Raw genomic sequence first — 25,783 nt, 5'->3', positions numbered from 1 at the left:
CACCTGGGTGCGGCCCGAGCGCCAAGAAGACCCAGAGCTCCTCGCCGTGTCCCCCGCCGCCATGCGCGACCTCGGCCTCTCCGCCTCGGAGGCCTCAACCGACGAGTTCCGCCAGACCGCCGCGGGCAACCTTCTGCACGGGTGGGACGACGCCACCGCCTCGGGGCCAGGCTACCCGTGGGCGCAGTGCTACGGCGGCTTCCAGTTCGGCGAATGGGCGGGCCAGCTGGGCGACGGGCGCGCCATCAGCCTCTTCGAGGCGACGAACCCGTCGACGGGCCGCCGCTACGAGGTGGCCCTCAAGGGCGCCGGGCTGACGCCGTACAGCCGCTTCGCCGACGGCAAGGCGGTTCTGCGGAGCAGCATCCGCGAGTTCGTCGTCAGCGAGGCGCTGGCCGCGCTGGGGATCCCGAGCACGCGCGCCCTCGCGCTCACCCTGCTGCCGCGCAGCAGAGTGCGCCGCGAGACGGTCGAGCCGGGCGCCGTCGTCGTCCGCTTCGCCGAGACGTGGCTGCGTCTCGGCAGCTTCGACATCCTGCGCGCGAGGGGCGACCGCACCCTGATACGCCGGCTGGCGACCTACGTCGCCGAGGAGGTGTTCGGCGGGTGGGACCGGCTGCCTGGCCGGCTGGACGGCGACGGCGACGTGGACGGTCTGGCGGAGCCGAGGCGGGGCGTCTCTCGCGACGCGGTCGAAGGCCCCGAGGACGGCCAGGAGAACCGATTCGGGCGGCTGTACCGCGAGATCGTGCGACGGAACGCGGCCACGGTGGCCAAGTGGCAGGCGTATGGGTTCATGAACGGGGTGCTGAACACAGACAACACGTCCGTCAGCGGCCTGTCCATCGACTTCGGGCCCTTCGCCTTCATGGACAACTTCGACCCCAGCTACACGCCCAACCACGACGATCACTTCCTCCGCTACAGCTACCGCAACCAGCCCACCATCATCTGGTGGAACCTCGTCCGCCTGGCCGAGGCCCTGGGCGAGCTCCTCGGCGCCGGCGCCGCCGTCGACGACGAGAAATTCGTCGAGGAAGGCATCAAGGACGACGACGCGGCGAAGCCGCTGATCGCGCGCGCCGAGAAGCTGATCGAGCGGGCCGGCGACGAGTACAAGGCCGTGTTCCTGGCCGAGTACAAGCGGCTGTTCGGGGCGCGCCTCGGGCTGCGCACCTCCAAGGAGTCCGACTTTGAGGAGCTCTTCAGCGAGCTGCTGGACACCATGGAGGCCCTGGAGCTGGACTTCAACCTGTTCTTCCGCCGCCTGAGCTCGCTGACGACGGCCGAGATAGCCACCGAGAATGAGCGGCACGACAAGGCCTCGAGGTTCTTCTACAAGGATGGCGTGACCGGTATTGGCGGCGAGGCCGAGGGGAGGAAGAGAGTGGGCGACTGGCTTGGGAGGTGGAGGGAGAGGGTCATCGAGGACTGGGGCGAGGGCGAGGATAGAGAGAGCGAGAGGATCGAGGCCATGAAGCGAGTGAACCCGAACTTCATCCCGAGGAGCTGGATCCTGGACGAGGTCATCCGCCGCGTCGAGAAGGATGGAGAGCGGGATGTCTTGGATCGCATCATGCACATGGCTCTTCACCCATTCGAGGAAAGCTGGGCGGGAAGGACACTAGATGGCGTCGAGTACAAGGGGGACAGGGAAGAGGAGATTCGCTGGACGAGCGACGTTCCCCGTACCGGGAGGGCAATGCAATGTAGCTGCAGCTCCTGAGTAGATAGATGCTACCACCATACAGCATGTATATTCATCGATTGGATGTTTCTAGGCGGCGCGATTCGTACAAGATATACCCATGCAACCACGGTTCAATTGCTCGTTAGCTGCACAATGACCGAGTAATCAAGTGACTGCCCATTTCGGATATTAATCGTGGTGTCCTTTAGTACTAAGGAATAACTAGAAATACATGACACCCCAGCCTAGGTATGTGTCTTATTGAGTCCAGGATAGCAAGAAAGCCAATATTGAGGTCACATATCCTCTATTCTCCCGTGGCTGAGACACACCTGTCCAGACCATTCTCCTCTATGAAATGAATTCTCCTGCAGCGATATTGGGATGGATGGGGCATGGTTATCTAGGGGGAGGCTCAGGTCTCGATATGTGCGATTGAGATGCCCGCGTCGAAAGGCCGGTTTCCACCCTGGTTGGCCAATGCCGGCCACAACCAGTTCGTTATTGCAAAATTCATAACCATGATGTGTCCAAAGCACCCAGGTGGACGGTAGCCTCCCAAGCGTAGGATGTCGAAGTGATCGTAAACTAGGTGCTGACGAAGATGTTCGTAAGAACGGAGCCTCATATGGTAGAGCTGAAGTTGCCATCTGGGAACCGATCGACGAAATTGATTGCATGACGAAGACAAAAAAGGAAAAGGAAACGCGAATATGACGGTACAGTGGCGGAGACCGTGACGTGGATAGGGGGGGTCCTGACGTCCAGAAAGACGATGATAGGTCGACAGCGCGGCTGGATCAAGAGCCCATGCGTCCGAGTCAACGATAAGCCCCTCCTCCGTTTCCGAATCGTGGGCCAGAGGCGATGCGGCCACCCCCCATGGCAGCACCAACTCCAGGGCCGGGACGGGTAGCCACAGCATGGTTGGTGCAGAGCATGCCAACCCGAGAGCCAAACTTGGAGCCGCGGAGCGAGACCATGTGCTTGCGGATGTGGGCAGCCACAATCTCACGATGCTGCGGGTTCGAATGGGTGAGGATATACTGGATCAGGTAGTTCCCATATTGATCACTGGCGATGTCGATGAGGGGGATGCGGGGACGACCAACACGGCCCTCGCAGACACGGTCAAGGTAGCGTCCGAGAAACTCGGGTCCGCCAATCTTGAGGCACTTCTCAACGACCTTGGAAGCAAACTGGTCCATGCTGTACTCGGCGGCGTAGCGGATGACGTGGTCGATAGCCCGGCTGCGGTCAGCAGGGGCGCCATGCTCGCAGATGTGCTGGATGCACCAATTGCCAAACTGGCCGTGGGCAACGATGTCAATGTTCGCGAGGACCTCCTCGATACAGGGGCGCTGCCAAACAAACGAGATTAGCAAGCAGGGAATGCAGTCAGTCAGGTCAAGTTCGATCCTACCTTGTCTTCCTCCAAACAGTTCTCAAATATGTTCTGAACAACGAGACTACCCGTCTCGCCAAGCGCGACTTCATGCCACATGCCATTAAGGGCCTCGTTTACATACTTCATGATCTGGGGAGGCGACTCGGACCATCTCAGCTCAAAGAGCTTCTGCCAGACATGACAAGCATAGCGGTGGATGACGGTCTCGGGGATCCGTCGCAGGAGTTCGTGAACCATGATGGCCTTGTAGTCCTCGGGGACCGAGTCAAAGGCCTTCTGGACCACATGGCAGCCGAAGGGATCCATTGAGAGGTTCAGGGTATTACCACGGATGGCCTCGGCAATCTTGATGACCTGCTCGGGGGTACCGTGCTCGAAGCACCTCTGGACCAAGAAATTGCCGAAACGGTTGACCATGAGGGGATACGCCTGGGCCACGATGGCCTCGACAATGTCGTACTTCTGCTCGGGAGTGCCAACCTTGAGCTTCTGCTGCAGGAAGATGGATGCCTGCTGATCATTGTTGCAAACGATCTTGTCCACAATGTATTTCCAATCGCACGTCACGTTGCGGTCGAGCAGGCGGCGATAGTTCAGCGGCTCCATTGCGGGCAGGAAAGTCTGCGCCTCCGCCGCAGCAAGGGGCTGGGTGGTACCAGCAGTTAGCCTCCGGTCAGCAGCCAGGCGGGCTTGGGCGATTACCTCATCCCATGTATGGTTTGCAGAGGTGAACTCGGCAGCATGCGGAGAGAGAGTGTTTGGGTACCAAGGCCCGGACATTGCCGCGTTTGAAGGTCCTCCATGCGGGAAGGTTGGGGTCGGCTCATAGTTGGCTGGAACCATGTTGTATCCACCAAACCCAGTCCCAAAACCGCTGTTGGATGGGAACCGGTTGTCAAGTCTATGGCCACGTCGCCCAGTTGCCGGACGCAAAATGTCGTGGTCAGCAGTCAACCGAACTTGTCGGTAAGCTTCCACGCCACTGGGGCAATATCCCGGGGCTGGGTCACCATAGCCCTGGGTATTGTGACCATTCCATGGGGCCTGTGGTCCATCAGACAGAGGAGCCAGGCCTTGGCCAAAACTATGGAAGGCCGGATTGTTGTTCCAGATTCCTTTGCCTCGGTTGAATCCTCCGGTCGCATTGACATCATTGGCATCCGAGCGATATTCATCTTGGCCAGCCCGACCACCGTGGGAGAAGGGAGCTCTCGGAGCAGCATCATACTGGGCAGACCCAGCCCGGCTAGGATTGGCCCGGGAGTCGGTTGCAATGCCGGGCAAGTCCAGGTCAGAGTTGAAGACAGGGGTTCCGCCGCCACTGTCCTGTTGGGCAAGCCGAGAATGGGCCAGCTCCTGGTCCAAGCGAGAGATCTTGTTCTGAGCCTGGGCTAGCTCGAGTTTCAGACGAAGGAGCTCATCCGGGTCTACCTGGCTCTCGCTGGGAGTCTTGCTGGCAGGTCGAAGGACCAGGGTCGGTGGGCCGAATGTCTCCGTCGACGGAGTGGGCAGGGCAGGGCTGCCAGACAACTGGCGGTCCGAGACACGAGGGAACGAGGTGTTATCACTAGAAGAAGCCTTAAGGATTTCATTCTGTTGATGAAGGACAGCTTGCTGCTCAGACAGCTTTGCCAGAAGCTTGTCCATCGGGTAGGTCGGAGCACCAGGGAAGGACTCATGCTCGAGCTTTGCCTTCTGTTAAGATCAGTCCGATACTATAGGCATAAACAGGATGATTAACAAACCTTGGAACAGTTCTGGTTGGCCAACTTCGAAGTGGTCAGAACAGTGATGGAATTCTTCAAGGGAAGGGTCGAAGTCAAGTGCTGTACAAGTTGAGCAGTGTCAGGACTAAATCCTGGTAATATTGGCCGAGTGAATATGTACTTGCCTGGTCAAACTGGGCTCCAGTATTATCTGGATGCTTCATACCCTCGCTGTGCGAGGAACTCTTAGGCCCAGATGGGCGGCGCTGGACAGGCGAACCCGTGGATGCAGCAGCAGACATGATGCTCCCTTGATAGTTGGGCTGTGGTTAGCTGATTGATGCGTGCTTGGCAAGATGAGAGTTATGACAGGTGAAAGAAGATTCTTTTGTGTAACAACAGAGTAGATTGGTTGGAAGGTTGGGGAGAACGGTGAAAGAAGATTAGAGCTGAAGATAGGTGGGTATATGGTGAGATAATGGAGAGTGAATACGATGGTGGCCAAGGCAAGTGCTTCTCCTGTCCTCGGAAGAACTGGGGGAGGAAAGACTGCTAGGGGATTGCTAGCTGCTGGTCGGGTGCAGGTTAGAGTAAAAAATTGAACGGAAACAGGAAGGGAGTTTGAAGCCAGGAGAGAGGGATGATTGTCCCGCCTACCTCGCCGTGACTGGAAATAGGCTTGTGTCCTTTGATGTTGGAGGCCGGAAGTTTGACAACAAGAAGAGGAGGAAGTCGAGAAGGAGGGTAAATGTATGTACCTTCAGGTATCGGGTTAGGTTGTTGTGGACGGAAAATACTTGGAGGAAGTTAGGGACGAGGGTGCGGATAGGAAGCCGTCTGCACACGCAGGAAGAGTGGCAGAGGAAGAAATGAAGAAGGTGACGGTGATGGCAAGGTCTGGCTAGTGGGAGAGAATGGCAGGCACGGCGAAAAATAGGGTAGACCACTAACGCAAACCACTGAATCGGGTAGGGGTGGGTAGTGAATCGATCCTGCTACAAACCTGGAACTTGTCTCGCTCGTCTTTAGTTTTCTTCTTCTCTTCCGATCGTCCTATTATTGACTTGATGCGCTTAATGGATTGATTCGACTTTGCCGATATGTGATGGTGTTGGAAATCAGGAGGTTGCCGTTCCTGAGGATGAAAAGGTTGAATCGAGGAAAGGGTTAGGGAAAAGATCAGGTTGGTGGTGGTTAGAGGAAGGCCGGTGGAAGAGGGAGGCGAAAGTGACCTTGTAGACCCAACGGACTGTCAACAAATACACTCGTGACTTCCTAGAATAGCAAACCAATTTGGAGAGCTGTGGTTGGGCCTTCACTTCTGAAGCAGTGAATACCTGGGTACCTGCCTTCTTCCCTACCACCTGCCCAAGTTGGTTCTTGATCCCAACTTCCACCCCAATCCATTCCCTTCTGTGCAAGCCGCATGTATCAAGGCTAATACCCCCAGACTTGGTGTCTTGTCACCACACTATCCGCAAGATCTGACTGCAGTGTTTACGTTAGCAGTGCTAGAGGATCATCAGAGAAAAAGGGCACAGACAAGCCAGGCCAAGGACACCCAGTGGAGGAATGAAGAGGCTTACATCAAATGCCAGGATGCAATGCGAACATAGGTAGAGAAAAAAGTAGATGCCATGCCACATGCACTCCTAACGACAGCAATTCCATGCATACACCTACGTGTCTAGGCTGTGAAATATCATCATCAGTTTGTGTCGTGCAGCCATGTCAATTGCTGGAGAGCCAAATCCCCCAAAAAGAATGTTCTCTCAGGTCCTAGAACTCGACAGCATCATGTACTAATCCTAAGCCTCCTTCTGTTTCCAGGTTGGTTCCTCATCATGGTCGCAAACACTTGTGGCTTTCTTGTGGAAGTGAAGGAGACCTTGGAATAAAACCCAGTTCCTAGGCTGTAACTTCCTAAGAGATTGGATAGAGTAGTCCTTAGGGTTTTAAGAAGGATCATGCCCTTTACCCCTGAGGTGAGCATCAGGAGAATATCGCCATGTTTCTTTTACTGTCGAGATACCCCTGGTCAAGTACTCTGGGGACGGCACATAATATTCCTGGATCGGACCATGAGAGAGGTATGAGGGTATACTTTTTTCTTTATCCCGAGGTATGTATTCCACAAATATTGTACAACAGCTGGACTCCCCCCGGTTCTACTTCTTCTTCCCCTTTGAATCTGGGATTGTCTGTCAGCAGGTTGGGCCTTTTCAGGGAGGCCTTTTGTTGGCTTACCTATAGATGAAGCTGCCTTCTTTTTCTTGGGCTTCCCCTTCCCACGGGATTTCAGCCTGCTATAGTGTTAGCTTCGACATCCGCCGTAGGCGCGGTTTCACCAAAAAACGTACGCGGCTATGCCCTCCAACCGATCATCCTGCTTCTCGTCTTCTGCGATCAGGTGGAACGGCTGAAACTCTTTTACCAGGTCTCGAATGGTCGCGACCTTTCGGGGGTAGTACGAAGCAAGTGCTGGTCCTCGTAGCCTCTGTCGGAGGATCTTGTTGCCGGTTCGGATGCCGTCTGGGTTGTAGGTGGAGGAGAATACCTGGCATTGGACCTGTGCTGGTCAGTTACAAACGTCCAACTGGTGATGAGGGCCAGAATACGAACCTTCATGAGGTCCAGCAGCCGCGCACGAGGGACCGACATCTTGTCATGTTCTGCAATTACTGGTTTGGCTGACTGGAACACCTGAAATGGCAGCTTTCGCAAGGCTTGAAGTCAAAGACGGTTCTCTGGGCCGTGCACTAGTATCGTACGCTAAAATAATTTGAGCCAATGAGCGCGCCGATTGAGAAGTGGAAGTTTGCAGATTGCGGCACGCCCCGGGGTCTTTGCAAAATCCCTCCGCAAGACGATAAGGTTAGGTACATAGGTAGCTAGGCAGCTTCAGAAAGTTTCGAAAACCTACGAACCTCATTAGACAAAATCAACCTCACGATGTCTAAAAGATCCCACGCCGCTTTCTCCGAGGCCGAATCTGGAGGACCTTCGTCCCTTGCGTCGAAACGCAGCAGAGCCGACGGCGAGGTGACAGAAACTGCGGACGCACTTGCCGTCCTGTTGGACAATGCGAATGAACTGGTGGACTGCCTCAAATCACTCCAGCATCAGCGCGAGCGGGGAGCTCTGGGGATTCAGTCCCTGGAACCAAACACGAGGAAGAGCCTCGCACTCCTCAGCAAAAGCGTCCCGTCTGCATTGCAGACTCTGGGCGCCGAGATAGGGCAAGCTCGAGGGAATGGGGCCGTAGCCGCAGGGCAGCCACCTGCAACGGGCAATGCAGCGCCCGTATTCCCCACGACAATCGCCCCCCCGACGTCGATTACTGCGTGGACCCTGTCAGACATCTCCCACGAGACCCCGCCATTGCCTACGGTCCTGGATCGGGCGCTGGAAGTTGCCGCACTCACCCATTCCGGTGTCGAAGCGGGCCAGAACTACGAACGATTGGAGTGGATCGGAGATGCCTATCTATACCTGATATCTTCCAGCCTCATCCACCAGACTTTCAAGTCCCTGGCCCCGGGCAAGTGCGCCCCGCTGCGGGAGAGACTTGTGTGCAATGCTACTTTGAGCGGCTTCTCGCTGCGTTATAACCTCCACAAGCGAGCCGATTTCCCTGCCGAATTCGACCTCGAAGGTCGCCGGGGGGGTTCGAAGGCGTCGAAGAAGGAGCGCATCAAGGTCCTAGGTGACATCTTCGAAGCCTACGTCGCCGCAATCATCCTATCCGATCCCGAGCACGGCGTGGAGCGCGTGTCGGCCTGGTTAAAGACCCTGTGGGCAAGTACCCTCGAGAGCCAGATTCGGAAAGAGATTGGACTGTCAGGGTCGCAGGCGGCAGGGGTGTCGGTAAAGACACAGCTGGCGAGAGCGATCTCAATACCGGGCGTCAGACTGAGGTACGAAGATGTTGAAAATAACAGGGATAGGAATAGGATGGACGGGGACAGGGCTAAAGGCTTTTCTGTCGCCGTTTACCTCGATGGATGGGGAGAGACGAATAAGGAGCTAGGAAGGGCCACTGCAATATCCAAGAAGGAAGCTGGGGAGGATGCGGCGGAGAACGCGCTGGCAAACAAGCAGCTGATGCGGGTGTATATGGCCAAGAAACAGGAGTATTTGGCTGCACAGGGGAGGTAAATGATATGAACCTCCTATGCTAACTAGCTACCTGCCTAGGTAGTCTTTTATTCCGGAGCACCAGAGTCAACGTGCTTCTGAATTGATATGTGTCATGGTCCAGGTCCACGAACATGAGTATGTCATTTACAGCGGCTTTAGCTAGGTACCTAGCGTGTCTGTTGTGAAATGAACTGCCTTCACATGTGTCTCGGATGGTGTCGCGCGGGCACTGGTTGGCATATACCTATATTGGGTCTAGTTATGAGGGGAAGTGGTCTGGTGGTGTAGCACTGCATGTTAGCTCGGGACGGTTATCAGAGCCCGCGAAAACAGTGGACCGAGATCCGTCGCGCCGAGGCAAATCATCCTGGAACGCTGCCCGGCAGCGGCCAAAGTCCAGGGTGCAAATCCACAGGTGATTACGCGACGACAGCACATAGGTGCTTAGCCGATCTTCGCGGAGCTTACAGCCATGCCGATGACATCCTTCGACTTGATGAAGGACCCATGTTCTATCCCACTGCCTTCAACTGACTCGCCCATCCATCGCCGATACCGTTGCCCGAGATCGGATTCCCACTAGCGAGCTACAACATCTGGTACAACAGGGAGGATAGAGTTAGGAGAGAGGCCAACAGAGCCGGGCAATCCCAATGGCGGAATCAGTAGGTATGTCAAGCCGACCACGTTTATTTACCACTGTCACCAATCTACCCAATTCGGCCGGCTTTGCTTACAACCATCGCCCCCCTTCCTAATCAGACCGAGTCTTCGTCCATGCCCTCAACACCGTCAAAAAGATCCCCAAGACGGGGGCGACGCGGCCGCCCCCGGTGGACCGGATGCGCCTGTACGGGCTCTACAAGCAGGCCATGGAGGGGGACGTCGATGGCGTTATGGAGCGGCCGTCGGGCGGCATCCTCAGCGCCGAGGAGCTCCGGCGCGAGCAGGACAAGTGGGACGCGTGGAACTCGCAGAGGGGGCTGTGCCGCACCGAGGCCAAGCGGAGGTACATCGAGGTGCTCATCGACACGATACACCGGTACGCCACGACGCCGACGGCCATAGAGCTGGTGGCCGAGCTCGAGTTTGTGTGGAACCAGATCAAGAACAACAACAGCAGCAACAACAACAACAACAACAACAATAATAACAGCTCCGCTGGATCCGCCTCGTCGCCGGACAGCGGGGTCAGGAGGTTCCAGCAGCCGCTGAACGGGAGCGAGGGCCCGATGAAGGTCCTGAGCCCGATGAGCGAGGAGGACGAGGCGGAGCGGGAGTCGGAACGCCGGCTCGGCGAAGAAGCGGACGACGATGGGGAGTATCTCAAGAAGGGGGACAAGTGGTCGAAGAAGATGGAGAGGGCAATCGTCAGGCTGTCCACCGAGGTGGCCGCGTTGCGGGAACAGATCACCAGCGGACGGGAGTGGAGGTCGAGAAGGGAGAGGAGCGCCCGAGCTTGGATAGGATGGGGCCTGTGGGCCCTAACGAAGCACGTCGCCACGGACGTCTTGATACTTATCGTTTTGCTCCTCTGGATGCGCCGGCGGAAAGACCGGCGACTCGAGGACTACGTTCGAGGCGCCCTCGGGGTCGCCCGAGAGTATGTGAGGAAGGTATTACCATCACGATGAAGCATGGGTCCGGAAGGGGGAGATCGAGAAGGATGCGACACCAAGTAATTGGACCAGACAAGGCCCGGATTCCCCCACAGCTCAAGACACTACCTGGAGTCATGCCAGACACCTTCGCCGTTTCTCAACCCGTCTAGAGCCACGATATCCTCCGTCGGACAAATATGTCCCCGAAGCAATCTGCACCATGTCATCGGCCAACAATTACGGGTGGGCAGCTGCAATCCTGTCAGGGCATGGCTGGAGCATATATATGCCTTGACAGAATCTACCCCTCTGGAAAGGGAATCAGAGGCCATGTGTATAACGTCAGGGGAGGCATACGCCATGGCGTCATATGAGGGAAGAGGTGCGCCGGGGACCTTGGCATCATTTTGTTTGACGATTACTTTGTTGGTATATTCACTGCTGCCCGTCTCGAGCAATTGAGACGGTGGAATAGAACTAGATGCCTGTAGAAGTGCATGAGCCACTCAGGGGGCTCGTCAAAGGTAGAAGATACCCGGTTGAATAAGGGGATGAAGTTGGCTACGTAGGTAGACAAAACAAACAAACAAGAAGAGCAAAGGAGGATTGGAAATGAAAACGGAAAAAAAAAAAGACGGTCCGGCCATCAGAGATCTTATTTTATTTCACCTCAAATGTTTGGTCCATACAATAACTACCTCGAGGGTCACGTCGAGGGAAGGGGGTGGCGGGTATTTGGTATTTTAGTGGAGGGGTAAAGAAATCGGAGTATTTCGTAGAGCTTGATTCACATTGGACTGCGTTTTAATCACAATTTCAACACATCAAATCGCACGAGCTCCTGGACTTATTCCGTAATTCCGTATCTCATCTCTCACTCCCCTAAGACACAACACATTCTCAGTTACCTCCATACCTACTTTCCTGCTACGGCACTCGGCATAGGTACTCAGCCACGAAACAGTCCGCCGCAAAGAATGGCCCAACCTGGGAATGATGGACACCCTTCGGCCATGGACGTAGACCCTCCGGCTACCTCCAAGATTCCTTCTAGGGTGAAAACCGGGGCCGAAAAGATACCACCCCTCAGAAACATTGTTCCTAGCATCTTTGTGCCTCTCCAGGAAGACATCACCCAGCCCACGGACATGCCACGGGATAGGGTCGAGAGGCTGAAGTGGATCCTAAAAACCATCGAGTCTCAGCGAACGGGTGTGAGGGAGAACATGATCTATCTCTTCGAACGAGAGAGGGACCGGATACTGGCCGAGGGTCGGGAGAAGGAAGCAACGCTGGGAACTCCGGATACACGATCGGGCATACCTCCAGATGAGGTAGACTGGATGATCAGCAATATGGAGGCACCTCACCAGCCCGGGCTCGATTACAATGTGCAAAACCTGCCCCCTCGAAGCTTTGGGCTGCCACCGGCCGGCTTATCAAACCGAGAGGAAACGATCTGGCAACTCCTGGACCTTGTCGAGAACGCCATAGCACAGACACAGGGCTACGACAAGCACATGAGCGATATCAAAAACTACTACCACGGGAAGCTGGAGAAGGAAATACAAAAGATAGACGAGATTGGCAAGCGCCCAGAGGAGCGATCAAAGACCAGGCCATGAGGAGAAGAAGCCTTACGGCACGGCATTCCCAACGACAACCAGACTGGGAGCAGATGAGCATCTCCAGGGTCCTTTGTCTTACTACGATGGAGAGGCTCTCTTGCCCAGCTAGCGAGGGTGTCGAGACTGGGCTGGACAGGGCCGAGGGTGTCAGGGACGACACATCTAGGTCAAAGGAATGTGGCTACCGGCGGTAAGAAACAGTACTCATCGAGCTGTAAAAAACCCTCGTATGCATCCAAATCGGAGCCAAGTTTCGATCTAGAGCACAAGATAGAGGAGGACTTGATAGAAGCAGTAGCATTGCTTTAGAAGCAACACTCCACCCAAGCTCACCTACAATAAAATGTGCCCAGTACAATTTATGATGAGAAAAAGAGGAAAAGAAAAAGAGCTCGAGGAAAATTCGCGAACAGCTTAAGCTTGGGAATTGAGGCTGACTAATCTTACCCAGCCAATGAGGTGCGTTCCGATATAATGCGCACGGCCGGGACTCGCTTCCCGAGCCAAACCTCAATCCACTTTCTCAAGACGTCAACCACCCTTGAAGGGCTTGAATCGCCGCCACTGTCGCCCGACTACTCTCCAATCTCCTCTCTCTCCCCGACCCCGAGGAAGACACGATGTTGCGGCAGGCTCTGGGTCGCTCGGCGTGGCGGGCAGGTCGGCAGGCCACCGTCGCTTGCCGGGCGTTGTCGACAACGCCTCAGCGGAACGCCGAGGTCGAGCTCACAATTGGTGAGGCCCTTTCCTTGCGACGGCTCAATTGGCCTCTGCGTGTTTCTAACTATCGTTGGCAGATGGGAAGAAGGTGTCAATAGAAGGTAAAACATCTGGTTTGGAGCAACAAGGTCAATTGACACTGACACTGGAAATCAGCCGGTGCTGCCCTCATCCAAGCATGCGAGAAAGCTGGCGCTACGATTCCAAGGTATGCCCAACTAACACGCGTCTGTTTTACCGAAACATAAGCTAACTAGGCTGTGTAGATACTGCTACCACGAGTACGTTACTGATCCTAGCTTCCGAAGATGTTGAAACTTGAGGACGATGCTGACGAAATGCCCACTACTAGGAAGCTCATGATCGCCGGAAACTGCCGTATGTGCTTGGTCGAAGTCGAGAGGGCGCCGAAGCCCGTTGCATCATGCGCATGGCCCGTACAGCCCGGAATGGTTGTCAAGACCAACTCGCCTCTGACGCACAAGGCCCGAGAAGGAGTGATGGAATTTCTGCTGGCAAACCACCCACTCGACTGCCCCATCTGCGACCAGGGCGGCGAGTGCGATCTCCAGGACCAGTCTATGAGATACGGTGCGGATCGGGGACGGTTCCACGAGATCGGGGGTAAGCGTGCGGTCGAGGACAAGAATATCGGGCCGCTCATCAAGACGTCGATGAACCGCTGCATTCACTGCACGAGATGTGTGCGGTTCGCCAACGACATCGCTGGTGCTCCGGAGCTGGGTTCGACTGGCCGTGGCAATGACCTGCAGATTGGCACGTACCTGGAGAAGAACCTCGATTCGGAAATGTCGGGCAATGTCATTGATCTCTGCCCAGTCGGCGCCCTCACCTCAAAGCCGTACGCGTTCAAGGCGCGACCTTGGGAGCTGAAGCGCACCGAGTCAATTGACGTACTGGACGGTCTTGGTTCAAATATCCGTGTCGATTCCCGTGGCCTCGAGGTCATGCGCATCATCCCGAGACTTAACGACGATGTCAATGAGGAATGGATCAACGACAAGACGCGGTTCGCTTGCGACGGCCTCAAGACCCAACGGCTCACGATGCCTCTGGTTCGTCGAGAAGGCAAATTCGAGGCCGCCTCCTGGGAGCAAGCCTTGACTGAGATCGCAAGCGCGTACCAGGTTTTGGCGCCCAAGGGCAACGAGTTCAAGGTCATCGCTGGGGAGCTCACCGAGGTTGAGTCGTTAGTCGCCATGAAGGAGCTTGCCAACAAGCTGGGTTCTGACAATCTTGCCTTGGACATGCCGTCCGGCAGCCAACCGATTGCCCACGGTGTTGATGTTCGGTCTAACTACCTCTTCAACTCGAAGATCTGGGGTATCGAGTCCGCTGACTGCATCCTCCTGGTCGGAACCAACCCAAGGCATGAGGCCGCCGTTCTCAATGCCCGTATCAGGAAGCAATGGCTCCGATCCGATCTCGAGATCGGCGTAGTAGGCGAGACCTGGGATTCCACCTTTGAGTTCGAGCACCTTGGCGCCGACTTTGCCGGCCTGAAGAAGGCTCTAGCAGGACCTTTCGGCAAGAAGCTGCAGGCCGCCAAGAACCCCATGATCGTTCTGGGCTCTGGCGTCACGGATCACGCTGATGCCAAGGCCTTTTACGAGCTCGTTGGCGGTTTCGTCGACAAGAACGCGGCGAACTTCTTGACCGAGGAGTGGAATGGCTACAACGTTCTCCAGCGCGCTGCTTCCAGAGTTGGCGCCTTCGAGGTCGGTTTCGTCACCCCGTCTGCCGAGGTTGCCGGCACGAAGCCCAAGTTTGTCTGGCTCCTTGGTGCCGATGAGATCAACGAGGCCGAGATCCCCAAGGACGCGTTCATTGTGTACCAAGGTCACCACGGTGACAAGGGGGCCCAGATCGCCGACGTTGTCCTCCCCGGCGCCGCATATACGGAGAAGGCGGGGACCTACGTCAACACGGAGGGCCGGGTCCAGATGACGCGCGCGGCGACATCCCTGCCCGGCGCCGCCCGAACCGACTGGAAGATCATCCGGGCGGCGAGTGAGTTCCTCGGTGCGCCCCTTCCGTACGACGACGTTGCGCAGCTCAGAGACAGGATGGTCGAGATCAGCCCGGCATTGGCTGCGTACGACGTGGTGGAGCCGGTTTCGCTTCAACAGCTGAGCAAGGTGCAGCTCGTGGACCAGAATAAGGGCTCCAAGCCGTCGGGGGCACCACTAAAGAAGGTTATCGATAATTTCTACTTCACGGATGTCGTCTCAAGAAGGTGAGAATCACACTCCCCCTGGTCCCCTGATCAAATTTGCGCAGATTGCTAATCCTACGGTACAGCTCGCCTACGATGGCTCGTTGCTCAGCAGCAAAGGCGACGGGGAACCCGCAGACCAATTTCATGGCCCAGGGAATGGATGACGACAAGCCGATGGGCCAGGTTGCGTATGGGGTATAGGATAAGACCTAGGCCTGGACAAGTTAGAAGACGTTGAAAAGCTATCTGAAGCTCCCCCTTTTTTTCCCTTTGTGGTGTTGCTGCATCATTCTGTATATATACGGGAGTAACGAGGTAGACGTTGAAAACGTAAATAAGATCTGAGCAGTTGTGTTTTTGCTTGGACCTGCGACAGTGACAATATTTGGGTCGACCGGAGCGTATGTTACAGATTTGTATTCCCCTTTAGCCCCTTTCGCGTGACTTGCGAGAGAAGTCGGGTACTGCTCATCTACCCCCTTTCATTGCTTCTATTTTCCATCTGCTTCATCGAACAACAAGTAGAATGTCGAAATTGCCCATGAATGTCTCCCTAACGCCGCTGGAACACATGATGCCAAATATTTCGTTCGGTCACCTCGCCGCTACCGTCCCACTCTCCTCCTCCTCCTCACGGCCATCGTCTTCCACGGGAGGAAACTCCCGGTCGAGAACGTCCCGGGGGAGAGGATCCTCGCCGCCCTCCCCGGTCGTCCGAGCAGCACCCTCGCCACCGCTGGTGCTCGTAGCCCCGGCCCTGGGCGCCTGCCTCTCCCACGGCTTCCGTGGAGCTTGCATCTTGCCGACGGGAGTTATGCCCTGAACAAGCGGGATTTTCGCATGAGTTACGGTTTGGTTTCACCTTTTGCCATCAAAAAAGAGGGGGACGCAACAAAAAAAAAAAAAAACTCACAGCCTGCCGGATGACGGTATTGGGAATCTCCCTCACGCCAGGGACCGGTTTTCCCGACGTAACGGCCTCGATCACGGCCCTGAACTGCTCCGGGTAAGGCGCGTCCGGGCCAGTCCCCGTCCCCGTCGTCCCCGCATCGTCCCCACGGCCGCGCCCGCCGGCGGCAGCCCCATCCACGGCCTTGACGCCCAGGTCGGCCCTGGGGGCGTGGAGCTGCCAGGACGGCAACGACGCCCTGCCGTCGCCGTCGCCTGCCGCCGCCATGCCCAGGCGGCGCTGAATGTCCTCGATGCGGGCGAGGATGAGGCGGTCGGGGCGGGCGGCGGCGGCGGTGGGCGTGGCCGCGAGGTGGGCGGCGTAGGCGGCCGGGTCGATGTGCGCGTCCAGCCGGCCCTGGAACCACCAGATGCGGGCCTGGACCGAGATGGCTGTGGCCCGGTCCGGGTCGGTGCTCGGGACTAGGGGGCCGAGCATCGCTGCTAGGCCTTGCTGGAGGGGCGGGGTCAGCGTGTGTGCTCCTTTGTGTCTTGGGGGAATTGGGTTGCTTTGTCTTTTATAGGCTTACGAGGAATTGCCGGTCTTTGACCCATGGGTAGTCGTCGAATTTCCGGAAGAGGCCGTTTGCTTCTGAAGGGGCTTGGGAGGCGCCCTCTTCTATTGTGCCCTCCATCTCTGCCTGCCTAGGTAGGAAGTGGAGGAGTTACGGTATGTTTTGATTTGATTTGATTTACGGGGGGTAATTCCGACGTCCTGCGGTCTCTGGCTGTTGGAGAGGCAGATCGAGGGATGGGGAACTAACGCCTTAAGACAAAGCTGCAGCGACGCGCATGTGACGGACTCAGATGAGCCACGTCCGTGAGAACAGTCTCCCGGGTTTATATCGTAGGCTAGATCCTCGAACTTAATTGCGATCCAAGAAAATAGTACAAGAAATCGATGTTCTCAATTTGTGAATTCAAGAAGTAGGTACTTCCGTTGGTCGTCGTGGGGATGAATGTGCTACCTACTCCCCCGAAGTCATACCGTACAAAACTTCTCACGAGAGGTTAGACAACGCCGCATATCCTCCCCTCTGGTTTAGCACAGAAACGTAGTGCCTTTGGCCACGACAGCATAGCATTTCACAATCCTCATTTCTCGCTACATTAAAAACGATATATCTCTTATCATCTCAGGTTTTGAAGTCACAACTACAGTGCATCACACTATACGCACACTGTACCTCCGCGCAGTCCCAGATTGGTATTCATCCAACCTGGCTCCATTCAATCTCGTCCCCGACGGTAGCAAAAACGGTCCCGTCTCGAGACCACCGCAGCACCAGAAATGCGCCGCGCAGCCTTGAGGGCCTTCCGGACGACCCTTCAATGTAGCGTCCGCGGGCCAAACCGAACCCTTCCCCAGACCTACCACCGCCACCTCGGCCTCGCCGCGCGGTACCTCTCTTCGTCGTCATCGTCGTCGTCGCCGTCCAGCAGCGGTCGAACCCCACCGCCGTCGCCGCGCTCCCACCGTCCGGGACACGCGCCCCTGGGCGAGCCTCTCCGGTCATCCATGTACGTCCGCCGGGCGTCGGCGGCGCTCGTGTCGGCACTGGTGGGCTACGGCGCCTGGTACAGCTACAGCGGGAGCGGCGAGGGCGCGAGCCTGTCGAGGGCGTACTCTTCCGACGCATCAGGCGGTGGCGACCCCGCCGTCCCGACCAGGTCCGTCTTGGTCATAGGCGCGGACGAGCTGCACACGGGGACGTTTGTCGGGGAGGGCCCGATATCAAAGGCCACCGACGAGGGGAGGAAGGTGGTGGAGATGCTCACCCCGGAGCAGGCGACGCAGCTGCTGAGGAAGGGCGAGGAGTCGTATTTTGTCAACAGGGGCCAGGACGTTGTCAGGTATGACATTGTTCAGCTGGCTAGCAATGATCCCATCGAGGATGACCACGCAGAGAAGATCGTCGAGGTCCCAAGCAAAGCGGATGGTACCGGCAGCGACTGGATGTTCTGGGGAGTTTTCGACGGTCATTCGTAAGTCTTTACCCTGAGCAGCAGCGGGGGGTTCTTCAGGGCGCCTTTTATACATATACTAACACATATAATCCTAGCGGGTGGACGACTTCTGCCAAGCTACGCCAGTCTCTGATCAGCATTGTCGCAAGGGAAGTGAACGACACATACAGGGCCGCCAACGGCCTGGTGCCATCTCAGGAGGCCATCGATGCCGCCATCAAGACGGGCTTCACTCGGCTAGACGACGAGATTGTCCACCAGAGCGTTCAAAAAGTCCTCCAAGCCGGCAACAAGGCCGTGGCTGCCGAGACGCTTGCCCCGGCCCTATCGGGGTCATGTGCCCTGCTCTCCTTCTACGATAGTAGATCCAAGCTGCTCCGGGTCGCGTGCACGGGCGATTCGCGGGCCGTCCTCGGCCGGCGCTCCGAGTCGGGCAAGTGGACCGCGACGCCGCTCTCGGTCGACCAGACGGGCAGCAACCCCGACGAGGCAGCCCGGCTGAGGAAGCTGCATCCGGGCGAGGAGCACGTCGTCCGCAACGGGCGTGTCCTGGGAGGCCTGGAACCGACTCGCGCCTTCGGCGACGCCACGTACAAGTGGACCCGCGAGGTCTCGGATCGGTTGAGACGGCAGTTCTTCGGCCGGAGCCAGTCGCCGCTCCTCAGGACCCCGCCTTATGTCACTGCCGAGCCCGTCATCACCACGACAAAGATGGAGCCCGAGCAAGGCGACTTCGTCGTCATGGCGACGGATGGCCTCTGGGAAATGCTGACAAACGACGAGGTCGTCGGGCTGGTTGGCAAGTGGGTCGAGAACCAGCGAGGCAGCCCGTCAAACTCGCAGTTCGACTCGGTCTGGTCCAAGATTTTCGGCTCTCAAAAGGGTGGGCTGCCCGTCGAGGTGAGCAAAGGGAATGGGGACATCGATGGCCAGAAGACCCCTATCCGTCTCCAGCAATGGGGGGTGTCGCCGGATGATAAGGACCGCTTCGTCGTCGTGGACAAAAACGTGGCGACCCACCTGATCCGCAACGCCCTCGGCGGAAAGAACCAAGATCAGGTGTCGGCCTTGCTTACTCTGCCCTCGCCGTATTCCAGAAGATATCGGTAAGTTCTTCACCTCCCTGCTACCTTGACTCCTGGCGCTCTTTGAGCATGGCTGACACTCAGATCAAGTGACGATCTTACCGTACAGGTCATCTTCTTCGGCCATGGCGAGAAGACGGGCGAGGTGGTGGTCAACAAGGAGGCCACGGCTTCTGTCAAGCCGGACCTAAAGGCGAAGCTCTAATTTGGCCTGGATACCCCACAGGATAGAATGTTGATTGAGACTCGATTTGGGAAGGGTTGGCTACGGAGCGAGGCGTACAACGTATGTGCTTGATAGTTTGGTCGAAGACCTGCCTGGAATACCGAGATATATGCCTCGCCAGGCTGCTCGGGTCTTCAAATTTTACTATACAAACGAAGCCAAAACTCATGCAGCAGCTATGAACTTCTTGGTCTAAGAGCCCCTTCAACCCTATCCGGATATATCCGAGGATATCCATATCTGGACAGCCATCATTCAGCATGCGGAATCCAGAGCTCTGGTTTCGGGTGTGGATGGCGAATATCAACTGGAATTCGAAGCACCGAGCTAGCTCCTGCACGCCCATAATCTTTAATATATTCTCCTAGGCCCAACGTTTCACTGAACTAGAGGACGTGCCGAACCGAGCTCATTTATGGTCTACCTTCTCAAGATTTACTGGCACCCTCTTCCTATCCGTTGAGAAACATGCCGGCTGTCAAGCAACTTTCGTACATTGTGAGCTCGAGTATCTATGCGGCAGTTTTGCCATTGGCTTGAATACGATGCAGTCCAAGTGAAAGGGAATGAGAAAGAATAGAAAAGAAAACCAAGGTTCAGTGAGAGTACGGTGCCGGGTGAAATGTCAATGAGTTCGACAGGGTGGGGGCAGGTGGGTAAAATGGGGGAATCTAGACCAGAGAGCAACACAGCACGGGAATTACACGATCCTCTTGTGACGTCACACCTCTAGCTTGCCACCAATTTTGCAATCTCGCCGAGGGGCTGGACAATCGGCCAGGCACAGCAGGATAAAGTGCTAGGTGTGTTGTAGCCGCCCGGGCCTATTCTCTCCTGTCTACTACCTCTTGAAATTGAAATTTTACGTGCGTGACGGTAGTTCTGCAGCGATTGATACAGCTGCCCGTCTCATTGTTTGGTGCAGCTCTCGGTTTGTTGTTAGCAGTAGTTCTCTCTCGTTCCTGACGCTACGGAAAGAACGCCCGCCCCTCGATCCAAAACCTCAAGCATACCCTGTGACACCACGGAGCACCATGGTCGTTTTTGACAAACACGAGCACCTCACCGAGGAGGAGAAGCGCCTGAAGGAGGATCGGGACCGGACCAAGTACTGGAAGAAGTGGGGTTCTTACCTCGCTGAGCGGCAATGGGCTACTGGCACGTCTTCTGCAACAGCAGCAGCTGGTCTCTCGTCATGCTAACAAGTCAATTGCAGTGCGAGAGGACTACAGCGCTGACGGCGATGCTTGGAATTGTCAGTGGACCGCATTCTAGACCCCCGGCCCTCCCCCCTGACCCTCGCAGGCGGCCCCCCAGACTAACACCATGACCCCCATAAGACTTCCCCCACGAGCACGCACGCTCCCGTACCTACAGGTGGGGCGAGGATGGCATTGCCGGTGTCTGCGATTCACACGGACTCCAAAACATTGCATTTGCATTCTGGAATGGAAAGGAGTATGACTGACTGCCTGCTCCTCGAAATCGTCCTGTGCTGACCATTGCTAGCCCCTTCCTCAAGGAGAGGCTCTTTGGTTTATCGAATCCCCAGGGAAACCACGGAGAGAGCATCAAGGAAGCTCATTTCCACCTCGACAACACTCCTGTAAGCAGCACCCTGACCGGACTTGCTCTTCCTTCTGCTAACCCACGGGTATAAAGACGCATTCGTACATGAAGTATCTCTATAAATACCCGCAGAAGGAGTTCCCCTACGAAACTCTGGTGGAGGAGAACGCCAAGCGGACCAAGGAGGAGAAGGAATACCAGTTAATTGACACGGGAGTCTTCGAGGAGGACCGATACTGGGACATTTTTATCGAAACTGCCAAGGAAGATGACGATCCCGACGAGATACTGTTTCGAGTCACGGCCTGGAATCGTGGCCCAGAGCCAGCCCCCCTCCACATCATCCCGCACGTCTGGTTCCGGAACACTTGGGCATGGGGACGGGAGCCGGAGGAGAAAAAGCCGTCAATTGGAGTGTATGCTGAAAACATGGCGAAGTCGAATCACAGTACCCTCGGCGAGCGGTACTTCCTCTTCTCGCCGTCACCCGGCGTCGGACCCAGCGGAGAAGATGTCGAACCCGAGATGCTATTTACCGAGAATGACACCAACTATAAGCTGCTTTACGGTCGCGAGAAGAACGAGCAACCGTACGTCAAGGATGCTTTCCACCGCTACATTGTCGATGGCGAAAAAGACGCTGTGAATCCCGAGAAGACTGGAACGAAGTCTGCGGCCTGGTTTTCCTTCAACGAGGCAGGCGGTGTGAATCCCGGCGAATGTGCAGGTAAGGATTACATGGGTCGACATGTTCTGGGATATGAAGACTGATTTGCTCCTAGTGGTTCGCTTTCGCTTTACAAAGAGGACGGACCCGTACCTTGACGAGGAAGAGTTTGACGACCTCATCGAACGAAAGAGGGAGGAGGCAGATGACTTCTACTACCATCTCAGCCCGCTCCCCATGTCTGATGATCTCCGCAACATCCAGAGACAGGCCTTTTCGGGCATGATGTGGTGCAAGCAGCACTATCATTTCATCTGGGAGGAATGGGCTAATGGAGATCCCTCCCAACCGCCGCCACCTCCCGGGCGAAAGGGGCTGCGAAACTCGCCGTGGAAACATCTGTATTGCGACGACATTCTCTCCATGCCGGACTCTTGGGAGTACCCGTTCTTCGCGGCCTGGGACACCAGTTTCCACTGCATCCCTCTTGCCATGATCGACCCCGAGTTTGCCAAGAAGCAGCTGGACTTGTTCACTCGGGAATGGTATTGCCATCCGAACGGCCAACTACCAGCGTAATATCCATCCCGTCCCAATTATCCTGCATCGAATCACAGACTGACAAGGAACAGGTACGAGTGGAATTTCAGCGATGTCAATCCCCCCGTCCACGCGTGGGCTACATTCCGCGTCTTCAAGATTGAGCGCAAGATGTACGGAAGGCAGGATCTTGACTTCCTGGAAAGGGTGTTCCAGAAGCTCCTCTTGAATTTCACGTGGTGGGTGAACCGGAAAGATGTCGAAGGTAAGAACGTCTTTGAGGGGGGTTTCCTCGGCCTCGACAACATTGGCCTGTTCAACCGTTCGGAGCCGTTGCCTACCGGCGGCACTCTGGAGCAGGCAGACAGCACCGGGTGGATGGCTTTCTATTGCCTGAACATGCTCAACATTGCCCTCGAGCTCGCGAAGCACCGACGCACCTACGAGGACATCGCCTCAAAGTTTTTCGAGCACTTCATCCTCATTAGCGACGCCATGACGTTTAGGATGGGCCATAAGGAAGAGCAGTCGCTGTGGAATGACGAAGACGGCTTTTACTACGATGCCATCGCCTGGGGCGGCCCGTACATCCAACAGCTCCCAGTGCGCTCTCTTGTCGGGCTCATCCCCCTGTACGCCACTCTAACCCTGGAGCCGGAACTGATCAACAAGCTACCATCCTTTAAACGGCGAGTAGATTGGTTTGTGAAGAACCGCTGCGACGTGGCCGAACGGACCATGCACAGCATTGCCAAGAGGGGCAAGGGGGATCGTATCCTCCTGTCGCTTGTTAGCAAGGATCGACTTGTCAAGATCTTGCGCCGGATGTTGGACGAAGACGAGTTCCTGAGTCCGCATGGAATCCGCTCGCTCTCCAAGTACCACAAGGAACACCCGTACTCGATGGAGGTTAACGGCCAGACATTCAGGGTCGGGTATGTACCGGGAGACTCGGACAGCGGATTGTTTGGCGGCAACAGCAACTGGAGAGGTCCGATCTGGCTCTGTGTCAACTTCCTCCTCGTGGAATCGCTGCAGCGTTTCCATCTCTTCTTCGGGCACGATCTCCAGGTCGAGTGCCCCGTCGGCTCCGGCGACTTTATGCACCTGGGACGCGTGTCTGAGGAGATTCAGCATCGGCTGCAGCACCTGTTCGCCCGCGGAGACGACGGCAGGCGCAGCGTCAATGCAGGAGATGATCTCCTGGACTTTGACGAGAACTGGAAGGATTACCTCTGGTTCCACGAGTTCTTCGACGGCGACAGCGGCCGGGGCCTCGGCGCCACCCATCAGTGCGGTTGGACCGGGCTGATTGCCCGAATGATTCACGATACCGGGTAAGACCACTCCCCGTTCTCACCATGATGAACCCAACCCCCTCTCTTTAAATTTGGTATTAACATTCTGCCCTCCCAGCGTCAACTGCCGCCTCCCCCAAACCCCAGGCACCCCCTCCGCGGCCATGGCCCACTACTTTGATGACACCCTGCACCGCCACGCGCACGGCTCGCAGACTCCCCGCTCGTCCGCCATGCCGCGCCTCCGGCGCTCCTCGACGGGGCGCTCCATGGCGGCGCGCAGCGACTTTGACGGCGGCCGCGACAGCGAGGAGGGCGGGAGCGTGGACACGGCCGTCTACAGCCGGCGCGGCTCGACCGCCAACCACCACAATCATCACGACGACGACCAGCCGGACCGCCTGCGCGCGCGCGCCGAGGCCGACGAGCACCTGCGCGCGTACGTCACCGAGCAGCTCGAACGGGTGCGCAGCGCGAGGGCCGCGGGGGACGGGGACGGGAATGCGGATGCGGATGAGTTTGAGGCGCGGGCGTGAGTTTGGTGGGAGGTGGACTAACTAGCGCTGGAAAGAGGAGGGAAGGCATGGTTGATCGGATCGGCCGTGGCTGCTTCGGGGGCGAACTCTTGGATGGGTTGGTTATCTTTAGATGTATTGGGGGACTTTGGGACTGGGTGAGGATATATAGACAGGCAGCAGCGGGGGCACGGCACAGCACATATGAAAGGGGGTGGAGGGTGTTGGGGAGGACAACGAGGGCGATCATGATTAAATCTCTAACTTCTCTCCCGATATATCATTCGTGTGGTAAATATAAACGGCGCCAACATAGAAGATCAAATCGTTTTCTCACCCGAGATACTTGTCGATGGATGTCTACAATCACGATCCGTCACACATTTGACTCACGCTCAGGCGATGAAATGGGGGAAATGTCTCTCTATTCAGGACTCGTCGTATACACAGCTTCCTCCTTCTATGACTCGTCCTCTCCTCCTCCTGCGCAAGCAGACGCTTGACCGCACACGAGACCCGCCTGCCCCGATCACGAACCGACTTCGGGTAACAAAAAGGAAAATACTTTTACAGGACGTCGGTCAGGAGCTTGTTCATCTTAGCCATCTTCGACGAGACGCTGAGGTCGATGGTCCGGTCACCAATCTCGACAACCACTCCGCCAACGATGTCGGGGTTCACCTATCAAGATTTAGCATGTTAAGACCTATCCGGTCGGATGGGAACGTAGGGATCTACTCACGGTGTTGGTGACCTTGAGCTTCTTGCCCTGGCCGACGTAGCTGGACTTGGAGACGGCCGCCTCGAGCCGGGAGAGAGTCTTGTTGTCCAGTTGCTGTTTGATAATGGTCAACGATTTGCTCTTGTCGAAACTCACACGACTCCCCGATGAGGAATATAAAAACAGCCAGGAATTTGGGGGGCGGGGTTTGAAGCAACACAACAACCAAAAGACAAGAGAAAAACCACATACCTGCGCGCTCGTGACGACCATCTCGACCTCGCCCCTCGCGGCGCTCATGAGCTCGCCGAACTTGGAGCACACGCCGCCAAGGAGGCCGAGGCGGTTGTTCTCGGCGAGGGTGCGGAGGAAGTTGCGGACCGTCTCACCGGGGGCGCCGACGCTCTTCTCCAGCTCGGCGATGATGGCACCCTTGTCGCCCGCCGTCAGCGTCGGCGCCGACAGGATCGTCGACAGCTTGGGGTCCCGCTCGACCAGGCTGCCGAGCGCGCCGAGGGCCTTGGCCGTCGGCTCGAGGGTCGAGGTCTTTACGGCTGCGGCGTACTGTTTGGGTGCGGGTTAGTGATGGGGGCTTGTTTAACTGTGTTGTTTGATGGCGGTGGGCTTTATGATGGACGGGGGAGAGGGGAATGAGGCCGTTGTGTGTTTGCACGGGTAAATTGTGAATTGGGGGTTGGGGAGGAGAGCCATGAAGCAACCCAATTGAAGTCGGGAGAGAGCAGTGTATCGTGTGATGGGCCGCAATGGGAGGGGAATTGGCCGTACCAGAGCCGTGGCATAGGTGCCGTCGAGACCGAAGAGGGCAACGGGAGGCTTGATGGTCTCGTTGGCGGCGGCGGCGGCCGGGGCGGCGAAGGACCGAGTCTGGGAGAGGATGGCTCGCTGGGGAGCTGCGGTCCGCATGGAGCGGAGCAATGCTTGTCTCGACAACATGGTGGGCGTGGAATTGATGGCAATGACGGAGCCTCGAATTGTCCTGGCCAAGCTTCGCTTTCGAGGATTGAGGTTTGATGTTCGGCAATTTTGAGAGTGGATGCCTGAGGCACTAGCGACTCTACCCGACAAGCGTGGATGGATCCGCTTGCCAAAAAAA

The 25,783-nt window shown here is 56.6% G+C and overlaps 10 protein-coding genes across 10 annotated transcripts; 6 read left to right on the top strand and 4 right to left on the bottom strand.

The window, feature by feature from the left end:
- Positions 1-947: 947 nt before the first annotated feature.
- On the bottom strand, positions 948-5,106 carry QBC33DRAFT_575069 (armadillo-type protein; the record flags this gene model as incomplete). The annotated part of the gene is made up of 5 exons (XM_060430802.1): positions 948-982; positions 2,568-3,051; positions 3,114-4,793; positions 4,844-4,897; positions 4,951-5,106. 5 exons carry the CDS (start codon positions 5,104-5,106, stop codon positions 948-950), a joined length of 2,409 nt encoding a protein of 802 aa, XP_060288707.1.
- Positions 5,107-6,972: 1,866 nt separating this feature from the next.
- QBC33DRAFT_553943 (mitochondrial ribosomal subunit S27-domain-containing protein) lies at positions 6,973-7,465 on the bottom strand (the record flags this gene model as incomplete). Its single annotated transcript, XM_060429453.1, has 4 exons — positions 6,973-6,995; positions 7,052-7,107; positions 7,165-7,373; positions 7,427-7,465. The coding sequence occupies 4 exons, from the start codon at positions 7,463-7,465 to the stop codon at positions 6,973-6,975; spliced, it is 327 nt and encodes a 108-aa protein (XP_060288706.1).
- An 84-nt stretch (positions 7,466-7,549) lies between these two features.
- On the top strand, positions 7,550-9,100 carry QBC33DRAFT_12656 (ribonuclease III). The gene has a single exon (XM_060422027.1). The coding sequence runs from the start codon at positions 7,757-7,759 to the stop codon at positions 8,960-8,962; it is 1,206 nt and encodes a 401-aa protein (XP_060288705.1). The 5' UTR covers positions 7,550-7,756; the 3' UTR covers positions 8,963-9,100.
- A 380-nt stretch (positions 9,101-9,480) lies between these two features.
- On the top strand, positions 9,481-10,660 carry QBC33DRAFT_12640 (autophagy-related protein 37). Its single transcript, XM_060422026.1, has 2 exons — positions 9,481-9,613; positions 9,707-10,660. Exons 1-2 carry the CDS (start codon positions 9,598-9,600, stop codon positions 10,576-10,578), a joined length of 888 nt encoding a protein of 295 aa, XP_060288704.1. The 5' UTR covers positions 9,481-9,597; the 3' UTR covers positions 10,579-10,660.
- Positions 10,661-11,632: 972 nt separating this feature from the next.
- Positions 11,633-12,525, top strand: QBC33DRAFT_521422 (uncharacterized protein). The gene has a single exon (XM_060426462.1). It carries the CDS (start codon positions 11,694-11,696, stop codon positions 12,168-12,170), a length of 477 nt encoding a protein of 158 aa, XP_060288703.1. The 5' UTR covers positions 11,633-11,693; the 3' UTR covers positions 12,171-12,525.
- A 107-nt stretch (positions 12,526-12,632) lies between these two features.
- QBC33DRAFT_521418 (NADH-quinone oxidoreductase) lies at positions 12,633-15,492 on the top strand. Its single transcript, XM_060426461.1, has 6 exons — positions 12,633-12,908; positions 12,971-12,994; positions 13,050-13,101; positions 13,160-13,174; positions 13,246-15,150; positions 15,216-15,492. Exons 1-6 carry the CDS (start codon positions 12,794-12,796, stop codon positions 15,331-15,333), a joined length of 2,229 nt encoding a protein of 742 aa, XP_060288702.1. The 5' UTR covers positions 12,633-12,793; the 3' UTR covers positions 15,334-15,492.
- Positions 15,407-17,043, bottom strand: QBC33DRAFT_583327 (uncharacterized protein). Its single transcript, XM_060431376.1, has 3 exons — positions 16,611-17,043; positions 16,046-16,534; positions 15,407-15,951 (listed from the first exon to the last, which is right to left on the bottom strand). The coding sequence occupies exons 1-3, from the start codon at positions 16,713-16,715 to the stop codon at positions 15,727-15,729; spliced, it is 819 nt and encodes a 272-aa protein (XP_060288701.1). The 5' UTR covers positions 16,716-17,043; the 3' UTR covers positions 15,407-15,726.
- QBC33DRAFT_521412 (phosphatase 2C-like domain-containing protein) lies at positions 16,905-19,799 on the top strand. Its single transcript, XM_060426460.1, has 3 exons — positions 16,905-18,066; positions 18,144-19,154; positions 19,224-19,799. Exons 1-3 carry the CDS (start codon positions 17,372-17,374, stop codon positions 19,336-19,338), a joined length of 1,821 nt encoding a protein of 606 aa, XP_060288700.1. The 5' UTR covers positions 16,905-17,371; the 3' UTR covers positions 19,339-19,799.
- Positions 19,800-20,023: 224 nt separating this feature from the next.
- QBC33DRAFT_521407 (Six-hairpin glycosidase) lies at positions 20,024-24,413 on the top strand. The gene is made up of 8 exons (XM_060426459.1): positions 20,024-20,517; positions 20,576-20,614; positions 20,700-20,817; positions 20,869-20,965; positions 21,022-21,655; positions 21,711-22,170; positions 22,228-23,472; positions 23,552-24,413. Exons 1-8 carry the CDS (start codon positions 20,394-20,396, stop codon positions 23,967-23,969), a joined length of 3,135 nt encoding a protein of 1,044 aa, XP_060288699.1. The 5' UTR covers positions 20,024-20,393; the 3' UTR covers positions 23,970-24,413.
- Positions 24,180-25,672, bottom strand: QBC33DRAFT_521404 (uncharacterized protein). Its single transcript, XM_060426458.1, has 4 exons — positions 25,456-25,672; positions 24,922-25,233; positions 24,691-24,783; positions 24,180-24,629 (listed from the first exon to the last, which is right to left on the bottom strand). The coding sequence occupies exons 1-4, from the start codon at positions 25,621-25,623 to the stop codon at positions 24,516-24,518; spliced, it is 687 nt and encodes a 228-aa protein (XP_060288698.1). The 5' UTR covers positions 25,624-25,672; the 3' UTR covers positions 24,180-24,515.
- Positions 25,673-25,783: the final 111 nt, after the last annotated feature.

Source organism: Phialemonium atrogriseum, assembly GCF_030411735.1.
Source record: "Phialemonium atrogriseum strain 8032-3 unplaced genomic scaffold QBC33scaffold_1, whole genome shotgun sequence".
NCBI lineage: Eukaryota > Fungi > Ascomycota > Sordariomycetes > Cephalothecales > Cephalothecaceae > Phialemonium > Phialemonium atrogriseum.
The sequence above is the reverse complement of the archived record's forward strand: the minus strand, read 5'-3'. Positions and strand labels throughout refer to the sequence as shown.

Excerpts from the sequence above, each read along its gene's own strand:
- QBC33DRAFT_12656 (XM_060422027.1), top strand. The coding sequence starts at position 7,757 with ATGTCTAAAAGATCCCACGCCGCTTTCTCCGAGGCCGAATCTGGAGGA.
- QBC33DRAFT_521422 (XM_060426462.1), top strand. The coding sequence starts at position 11,694 with ATGCCACGGGATAGGGTCGAGAGGCTGAAGTGGATCCTAAAAACCATC.
- QBC33DRAFT_521418 (XM_060426461.1), top strand. The coding sequence starts at position 12,794 with ATGTTGCGGCAGGCTCTGGGTCGCTCGGCGTGGCGGGCAGGTCGGCAG. Across the intron at positions 12,995-13,049 it reads GAAGAAGGTGTCAATAGAAG|CCGGTGCTGCCCTCATCCAA; the intron begins GTAAAACATCTG and ends ACTGGAAATCAG. Across the intron at positions 15,151-15,215 it reads ACGGATGTCGTCTCAAGAAG|CTCGCCTACGATGGCTCGTT; the intron begins GTGAGAATCACA and ends CCTACGGTACAG.
- QBC33DRAFT_583327 (XM_060431376.1), bottom strand. The coding sequence starts at position 16,715 with ATGGAGGGCACAATAGAAGAGGGCGCCTCCCAAGCCCCTTCAGAAGCA. Across the intron at positions 16,535-16,610 it reads TCAAAGACCGGCAATTCCTC|CAAGGCCTAGCAGCGATGCT; the intron begins GTAAGCCTATAA and ends CCGCCCCTCCAG. Across the intron at positions 15,952-16,045 it reads ATACCGTCATCCGGCAGGCT|GGCATAACTCCCGTCGGCAA; the intron begins GTGAGTTTTTTT and ends CCGCTTGTTCAG.
- QBC33DRAFT_521412 (XM_060426460.1), top strand. The coding sequence starts at position 17,372 with ATGCGCCGCGCAGCCTTGAGGGCCTTCCGGACGACCCTTCAATGTAGC. Across the intron at positions 18,067-18,143 it reads GGAGTTTTCGACGGTCATTC|CGGGTGGACGACTTCTGCCA; the intron begins GTAAGTCTTTAC and ends ATATAATCCTAG. Across the intron at positions 19,155-19,223 it reads CCGTATTCCAGAAGATATCG|TGACGATCTTACCGTACAGG; the intron begins GTAAGTTCTTCA and ends ACTCAGATCAAG.
- QBC33DRAFT_521407 (XM_060426459.1), top strand. The coding sequence starts at position 20,394 with ATGGTCGTTTTTGACAAACACGAGCACCTCACCGAGGAGGAGAAGCGC. Across the intron at positions 20,615-20,699 it reads TGACGGCGATGCTTGGAATT|ACTTCCCCCACGAGCACGCA; the intron begins GTCAGTGGACCG and ends GACCCCCATAAG. Across the intron at positions 20,966-21,021 it reads TCCACCTCGACAACACTCCT|ACGCATTCGTACATGAAGTA; the intron begins GTAAGCAGCACC and ends ACGGGTATAAAG.
- QBC33DRAFT_521404 (XM_060426458.1), bottom strand. The coding sequence starts at position 25,623 with ATGTTGTCGAGACAAGCATTGCTCCGCTCCATGCGGACCGCAGCTCCC. Across the intron at positions 24,784-24,921 it reads TGGTCGTCACGAGCGCGCAG|CAACTGGACAACAAGACTCT; the intron begins GTATGTGGTTTT and ends ATTATCAAACAG. Across the intron at positions 24,630-24,690 it reads AGCTCAAGGTCACCAACACC|GTGAACCCCGACATCGTTGG; the intron begins GTGAGTAGATCC and ends AAATCTTGATAG.